Genomic DNA, 8,851 nt, shown 5'->3' with positions numbered 1-8,851 from the left:
TTGGTAGAAGAAGAGGCGAAACAAGTGATGGAAGATTTTCACAAAGGAGATTGCGAAGGCCATCTTTTCTGGAAGACAACAGCCAATAAAATTTTGAGAGCGGGGTATTATTGGCCAAGTCTATTTGCTGATGTGTACAAAACAGTGGCCAACTGTCACGAATGTCAAATTTTTCAAGGCAAGCAGAAGTTGCAGCCTTTACCACTCAAGCCCATTGAAGTGAGCGCTCCATTTACGCAGTGGGGTTTGGATTTTATTGATGACATTCATCCTTCTTCTTCAGCTCAGCATAAGTGGATCCTCACAACGACGGATTATTTCACCAAATGGATTGAGGCAATTCCTACAAGGCAGGCAACCGATTCGGTAATTATCTCATTTTTTGAAAACAACATTTTGTCTCGTTTTGGATGTCCAAATAAGTTAATCACTGACAATGCAACAACCTTTAAATCCAAAAGAATGATTGAATTTTTTCATAAGTATCAAATCACTTTGGGGCATTCAACCGCCTATTACCCACAAGGCAATGGTTTGGCAGAATCCTCCAACAAATCTCTTGTCAATATCATCAAAAAGCTGCTAGAAACTAATAAGAAGAGTTGGCACAAAAAGCTGGTCAATGCACTTTGGGCAGACAGGGTGAGTCAAAAGAAATCTATCGGCATGTCTCCTTTTGAGCTTGTGTACGGTGTGGACATAGTCTTCCTGACATCTTTGGCTATCCCGGTGGTAAAATTGTTGCAAGAAGTTGGTAGCGAGGATGATGGTTTGCAGCGAGGGATCAATCAAATGATACATTTGCAGCAAACTAGAGAAGAGGTATTTCAGCACACTTCCAAGCTGCAAGAAAGAATAAAGAGGATATATGACCGGAAAGCAAAGGCGGACAGGTTTGAAATCAGAGACATCGTCTTAAAATGGGATACAAGGAATGAAGAGAAGGGTAATCACGGAAAATTTGAAAATCTTTGGAAAGGACCATACAATATTGTTGCACATCGGGGCCAGAATGCTTTCCTTTTGCAAGAGTTGAATGGCGAAGATTATCCTAGTGGGCCGGTCAATGGTCGGCTTCTCAAACGGTATATTGTGTGAACTGTTTTCTGCTGTCCTATTCATCGTTGTATATACCGGTTTGTTAAATTCCATTGCAAGAGTGTGTTGTTCTCATTCTTCAGCTTGGGGCCTGAGGTGAAGGCTATAAAGCTGAGGTTTGATTTCAGTTTGGGTTTGGTTTGTTAGAGTCAAGTCTTTCGGTCAATTTCAGTCTTGAAAATGAGTCACGTTCAGTCTTGAAATTGGGTCTTTTAGTCAAGAGTTTAGCTGTGTTGTCTCGAAGTTATTGACTCCATAGCCCAATGGACGAAGGCACTTCTTGCTTTCCCAGAGATCTATAGTTATTGGCACCTCTAAGGACTTACCATCCCCATCGGAGCCAATGTTAGAGTCGATATTTTCATCCCTCCATCAGAGATCAAATCCTCATGTTGCATTTCATATTAGGTGTCCCGCCCAGTCATTTGCATTCCATTAGGCGCATAGATTATCTGACAGTTGTGGCTTCAATTTCCCTCATGTTATCTACCTGCTGGCTCATGTTTGTTCATTTAAAAAGCATATACAATATTTCTTTTATCTTGAAAATTGCAAAGGTTGTCTTTAGGGTTCCATTGTGAATTAGGTCTAGGATTTCGTCAAAAAATGTGTTAAAATGTCCAATAATTTCCAGTAGGCCATGAGGAGGTTTCAACATCAATAAATTTCATTGCCAAGTGTTCGCAAATGTGTTTTTCCTCAAAACTCTATTTTGAAAAAAAAAATAGAGTATTTAGCTTTTATTGCAAAAAATCATGAAAGTTTTGTTTTCCTCATTGTAAATTTCTTCATCTTTAATCCTGGTTTCTTTCCTTAGCCCAGAGAGCTCAATCACCTACAAAACAAGCAAAGCTCAGGTCATTAAATTCATCCTAAAGTTCAAAAGAAGTGAAAAGTCCAAAAATAGAGTCTATAAATAAAGCCAAATCCAAAACATTATGAAAGTGGGTTTCATGAGCCAAAATTTCAAAAGCTATTTGTTTATAAGCTATTCCTTCATTTGATAAATTCATTTGCAAAAGAAAAGCAAGATAGAGTGATTTTGGTGAGTAAGTGAGAAATTGGGTGAAAATTGATGTAAGATTGTCGGCGCGGTGCACTGGGCAGGAGGCGCGGCGCACTGGGCCTCAGCACTCAATTCATTTTTACAAGGGCACGGCGCATGGGGGGGTGCGGCGCACATAGCCAGGAAGCCCAAAAATTGCCAAATTCGCTCCAAAATCGCCCAAAACGCATGCATTGCCATCGATACAAGTAGGTTGAACTTCTCTCATGGTTTTTCATCCAAGATTAATGGTTTTTGGTGGTGTTGGATGAATGGTGAAGTGTGTTAAGGAAAGCAAACCCTATCCCTTTAAAGTTGTCAAAGGAGATTGCTGCTAGGGTTTTGTGTTGGTCATTTCACTACCAAGTATTCCCCCACCTCATCACTCCCTAGTTCCATACTCCCCTTGCTTCCTTTATTCCCAAGTTTACATACCCCTTAATTCACTAATCATATACCCCTATTCCTATTTCCTAAAACCTAAATACAAACCCCAAACCCTAACCCTATACAAAACTTCGATAACATCCCATTTTTTCCCTTGCTAATTCTGTCCCAACAGTCCCTAAATTCCCATTATTTTTCCCTCTCCTAACAGTCCCTTGCTTCACTATTTTCCCTTGGTAGCAAAGGTCAAGCACATCACCAAAAACAATCCACCACAGTTTGACACATCAGCACCTATTTCTCCAAGAAAATTTACCTATCAGCAGCTATGGCATCTAATCCTTCATATGATTATGAAGAGGAGACCCAAAGTGACTCACCCACGGAGGGACATGCACCCAGGAGGCCTCATAGAGGTGGCAGACATATCAGAGAAGAACCAACCACTCTTGCTGAGTTACAGGCTTTCCCTCTTGCCATCTCTTGTTTCCAACGTTAGTCATGTTATGAATTTTGTGAGAAGGTTGCTAAAATTCAGTTTCATCATGCGTTGGCCTGCTTATTTGTGTTGAATTTGCATGGTGATCAAGCCACTCTTGCTGGTGTCACTTTCACATTAACACCAGAAACCATTTCATTGGCAACCGGCATACCAAACATTGAAGAACCATGGAACAAGAGGCAAAAAATTGACCGCCAGCATTATGAACCATACATCAAACCTGGTTTTTTGAGACATCTCAAGAGAGTGTTTCCTTTTCGGTTCCTCAAGGATGAGTATGCTCCTTTAATGAAACTCATCATGAACTATTTCACCTATGAGGGCCGGTTCTCCCGATTGTATGCACAAGAGTGGTCATAACCCCTCAGCAGTAGTTTAACAATATTTATCATTTTGCTCTCATCAAAATTGTGGTCGTTCATCATCTTGGTTTACAAGGCATCGCTTGTGATGACTTCATCTCTCGTGAGTTTTTCAGAGCTTCATAGGGACCATCAGAGGCTGGGCACGAGACAAGTGGACCTTCTTATCCGCATGAGGGCCATGAGACTGCTAGTGTGCCGGTGTTCATCTCCTATCAGAGAGGCACTAGACGGTTGTTTGCAGCAGCGAAGCGAGTGTTATCTCCACCTGGGGTGGAAGGGGCCTCACTTCCTCCATCAGCATAGCAGGTTCAGGACTGAGGCAAGAGGCCTCTACAGGAGGAAGGACCATCAAGTGAACGAGAGACTGATTTCATCCTCATTGAGGGTGATGATACTAACATGGGCCCACAAAGTGAAAACCTTAGAGAGATCATCAAGGAGCAGCAGGTGGACATTGATGCCTTGTCCACCAACTTGGATAGAGCCCAGTGGACTATACAGTACTTGGAGTAGAGGAGCAAGCAGCTTGAGGATTAGCAGGTGGCTATGGAGTTACAAAAAATTCGGTAAAACCGCCAAAGTGCCCGAAGGAGGAGGGTGGAGTTCACTTCCTTGGAGCAAGAGATCAATGCCAATAGGGAGTCTTGGCTCAAAAGAGTTAATATCCACTTGGAGAGGAAGTTGGAGAAGGCAATAAATGAGAAAAATATGCTGAGAAATTTGTCATATCATTACTTGTCCCGGAACTTGTTGTGCCAAGCAAGAATCAAGAATTTAAAAGCAAAGTTGAAGAGAGCGCCAAGGAGGCAAAAAGAGGATGAAGGACTTTAGATCTTGGCTGAGGCTTCCTTGGCCCATCATAGCACTTAATGGAGAAGACTCAGCCCAAATTTCAAGAAATTTTGAGCAATTTTTGCATTTTTGCAAATTTTTGGCAGAAAAAAATAGGTTTTTCTGCCCTATGCGCTGGGCCACGTGGCACTCGCTTTTGCTAGGGGCCTCCAAATCTCAAAAACTCAGCATTTTTTTATTTTTCATGCAAAATTACAGTTGTCTACCTATGGCCAAGAATTTTTGGCAGGTTTTGAGCCCTCAAAAGGGTCAAAACCCTCAAACAATGACCTCACTGCCCCTATTTTGACACACAGGAAGCAGTGTTGGGAGAATGGACTTTTGGAGGGGCAAATGAAGGACAAATTGAAAAATTCCACTTGCTTTGGAAAGTAGATAGGCATACCTTTCTAGAAAACCCACCTGGAGCTCATTTGGACATCAGGAAGGCCTCCAAAAGTGAGTCCAAACAGGTGCTACGCATAGAGAATTGGTCACGGCGCATAGAGGAAAAATTCCCAGTTTGACCAAGTTTTGCTCTATTTTTCGCCTAGTTTGACTTTTTCACTTTCCTAATGGAAAATTTATGATGTAATTTAATTAAAATTGATGGATTATGATGTAAATATGTTGTGTTTTCACTTGTATAGGTAGATTCATCAATTTAGAGGTTGTTTGAAACTGAATGAATCAGTTCCCTTGTTTATAGAGGCATGTTGTCATGTTGTCTAGTTTCTAGTTCTCAGTTTAGAATCAGTTGGATCAGCCCCTAAACTTGTGAGCTCGACCCCTAGAGGCAAGGAGGAGATATGTTTTCCTATATTATGTTATTTTTTAGTCATTAGCATGGTTGGACTCTGGAGAAAGTTTTGAGCTTCATTGTACATTCATTTTCAGTATTTTGGCTAAGGAATTGAGACCAGGATTTGCAGTACTCTTTGGGATTCATGTGGCAATTTGCCTTGACATAGTTCTTTCTTTTGTAATTGTGAATTTTCTTATGTGTTATGTATGCCATTATCTATCTTATTTCTTCTGAACTAAACAAACAAGAGTGTAAGTAGAATTCATTGAAAGTGCAATTCTCTACTTGAAGTTTTCTTTAGTTGTTTGATGTTTTCAAATGTTTGGGGAGGATTCATGATTTCTCTTGCCCTCTTCAACACCTCACCTATTTTTTCCTTCCATCTCACCAAAATTTGAGTGCCAAAACGATTTCCTACCTTACCCCATCAAGATCTCTGCATAACTGAACCTCAATCCCCGCACCCCAAAATGTGCCTTTCCCTCTGAGCCAGAAAAACTTTATTTTATTCAATCAAACTCTCTTGCACATATACCTAGCCTAAAATCAGAAGATATTTCAGTCATCTCAAGCCCCATAGATCATCATTTGTTGAGATTGACTCGGAGAGAGCCCTCTCCTGACCTAGTAGGGCTAGCTACCAGGCTGAGCGTGGTTTGATGTTGGCCCTGGATCCTACCTTTTTAGCCTGAGGTAAATCTAGGCACTAACATAGCCCAACTCCCTTCAAGGCATTGATAGTGAGCCTGTCAACCTCATTTTCCATGGTCAGTGCTCCATCTGGTAGCACTATCGCACTGGAAGCCTTCATGTGTAGCATACTCAACAGCCTCTGAAGTGTCGATGGCCAAGCTGGTGGACACCATACTAGCCTGCAATGCACAGGTCTGTAACTCCTACAACCCAGTCTGGATAGCCCCTAGTATGATTTGCTGCTATTGTTCAAATTGTTGCAGGGCCTCCGCAGTGACATCTCTGACTATGTCATTGATATCATGTAAGTCGCCCTCCATTAATGTGATAGGGTCCAGCGAGGTCTTCGTCGCCTTGGATTTCTTTCTGGGCCCTCCCTTCTCTAGCTCTCTTGGGCGCTTAATGCAGGTGGACGTCTCCTGAGGGTTCGCGTCATGCTGCTCTATGTCTTCCTCTTCGGTGTCTGGTGAAGGTGACCGCGCGTCTTTTTCAGAGCCCCGCTCTGTGCCACCTGTCTATTTTCTTCCCTCCTTTCCTGCCTTTTCCACCTGGGCCTTCTCAACAGCCTCCTTTTTCCTCTTTTCGACCAGTTGCGCCATCTTTAGCTTGGTCTCCTCCTTCTTCTTCTGTGTGGAGGACTTGCTTCCACCCACCACCAAGTCCATGGTAGTGTGCCACTTCATCGGCCATTGATCAAGCACCACATCAATGCCATAATCTATGGCCAGATACAGCAAATTGTACCACTTCTACATAGGGTCCTTCTATGCCCTAACGAAGACTTTATGGAAACTGGCTTTGAACTCAGTGTAGCTCTGCAGGTTAGCATACACCGTGGGCGACAATCGCGGCTTGCGATTGATGGCCATCTTGATATTCATCTCCATCAAGATCCAGAAGATCTTGCTGTCCCGAACTCGCTCCATGTCCTTGGTCGCCCATACTGAAGCGTACTTTGCTGCTTCAGGAAGGTCTAGCACAACCGAAGGGAACTAGCTCTCCTCTGGTAGCTCCCACACTACCAACACAATCGACAGCAATAGCCACACATAGTGGAATGTCTTTCTTTGCTCTTGTGCTTCTTGGAAGTTTGCCAGGAACTCTCCGCGAAGGTAGTCCCACCAGTTAAACTAGACTCCTTCTGCACAATGTTGTGCAAGTGCAATGACAGGCGCCAACACCTCATCGGCATGGCACTTCCGCATCATCTTCCCTCCAAGGATCTACGTTGCTACCTTCATAGCAGGGTCACAGATGTTGGAGATAGCGTACCCCCGTGGCTTCTTCACCAGCTTGAATTTCTCCTTCATTGGCTTTGCGAGCTCCTGCTCACCACCCTTGCCGCAAAATATCATTGCTGGATTCTCACCTATATATGGAAGGCGCATTATTCGGTGTCTTAACATATCTATGATGGGTATTGGCTCCTCCAGCCATAGACACCCATCATGCACCAACCACAGTAGCTACTTGATGACCAAAACTATCACCGAGGTGTGGTTATAGTGCGACAACTAGAGTAGGTTGAGCAACCCTGCCTTCTCTACTCCTTTGAGCCACCTCCGTGACTCCAACACAGTCATCCCTGTATCTGTGTCTATGATGCGGTGCATCAGCTGCTCAGTCGCCAGGTGTGGGAACTTCTCATGGTACGCCAAGTCCTAGTCTTCTAGCTTCAGTATCGACACCCATGCCAAATGTAGACCGTCAAAAGCAATTTCATCCGATAACAGAGGGGTTTGTAGCGGAGTCTTACTCTCATCAATGTCCTTTGGGACCTTGGATTTAGGTTTGTACAGAGGGACATACTCCAACAACTGTGTAATAGGGTTTGCACCTTGGGTTTCAACCTCATCTACTTCAACCCCCACATCCTCATCGTCCATCAGGATATCTTCGATGTCCTCCTACTCTGCCTCTAATTTTATGGCCTTGCCCTTCTCCTGTGTAGTGGGCTTTCGTGGGTTTCGCCGTGGCGAGGTGCACACTGGTATGGCAGGTTGCTTTCCCTTCTTGTCCTTCATGGTTTGCTTGGTTGGGGTTGGTTTCAGTCTTGGTGTTCCCAGGGATTTAGGGACCTCCGCCAATACTTCGGCCACTTCTGGAGCAGCTACTTCTGCTTCTATGTCCATTTCCTATGCCAGATCCTCTACTACTTGCTCAGTATTTATAACCTCTGGGGGTGCAGACATGATCTTATGCAAGAATTCTTGTGTGTCTGTCGGTAAAGTCTCAAATACCCTAATGGCTATCAGAATATCGTATTGCTCACAATTCATATGTGCCTTAGCGCTCAACAACTCAATTCTGAAAATGCCAAGTGTTTCTTGTTGAATAGCCACTTGTAATTTATAGGGCATTTTGAATTCAAATCCAACCATTCCCCCCAAAATCAGTTCATTAATGTTGGATTGGCGACAGATTTTCAAGGATCTAAGCCATAAATTTCGTCTTAAATGCCGACCACCCGCTCCATTTGGCCTCACTTCTATCATATTTTCATGAACAGTGACTTTAACGGCCACTTTCTAGCTGACCTACGTGATTTCTCCCTGGGTAGCGTAGCTCCCTCCATGTTGTCGTGGACCCAGTGACACTTCCTTGCTTCGCAGCATTCTCCAATTGTGCAGCTTCGAAACCTGGGCAGTGTAGTTTATAGTCCTGCACCTCCTTTCAGCTACCTAGAGCACTAAGACTATGCTACCTTCATTTAGTCACATGGCCAAATCGCCAGTGTATGGCTTCAAGTGACTGCCATTCACCTTTCTTAGGAAGGGTTCTCCATTCAATTTGACCAGTTGCATTGCTCCTCCATCGGTAATCTCCTTAATGACATAAGGCCCTAACCAATGCATCCTGAACTTCCTTAGAAATTTATCAAACTTACTATCATATAGCAAAACTAGGTCATTTACCTTAAATGTGTGCAGCTTGATGTGTCGATCATGCCATGCCTTTTCGCGCTGCTTTTGGACCTACTGGTGAAATCCATCAAAAAATATTTCTTCCTCTAATTCATCTAGTTGTGTGAGCCTCTCCTCTAGGGCTTCGCGATCTATCATACTTATGAGCACTTCTATCCTCAGGCTAGGCACAATATACTCCATAGGCATTACTGCTTCAAC

General features: G+C 43.4%; 1 protein-coding gene across 1 annotated transcript; it reads left to right on the top strand.

Moving 5' to 3' along the window:
• The first annotated feature begins 666 nt into the window (after window positions 1–666).
• On the top strand, window positions 667–1,098 carry LOC149259405 (uncharacterized). Its single transcript, XM_089454105.1, has one exon. It carries the CDS (start codon window positions 667–669, stop codon window positions 1,096–1,098), a length of 432 nt encoding a protein of 143 aa, XP_089310231.1.
• The last annotated feature ends 7,753 nt before the right edge of the window (window positions 1,099–8,851 follow it).

This window comes from Pinus tabuliformis, chromosome 6, assembly GCF_031772625.1.
Source record: "Pinus tabuliformis cultivar Carrire ecotype Pingquan chromosome 6, CPIR1, whole genome shotgun sequence".
Lineage (NCBI taxonomy): Eukaryota > Viridiplantae > Streptophyta > Pinopsida > Pinales > Pinaceae > Pinus > Pinus tabuliformis.
The sequence above is the reverse complement of the archived record's forward strand: the minus strand, read 5'-3'. Positions and strand labels throughout refer to the sequence as shown.

Coding starts and splice junctions, on each gene's coding strand:
- LOC149259405 (XM_089454105.1), top strand. CDS start 667: ATGTCTCCTTTTGAGCTTGTGTACGGTGTGGACATAGTCTTCCTGACA.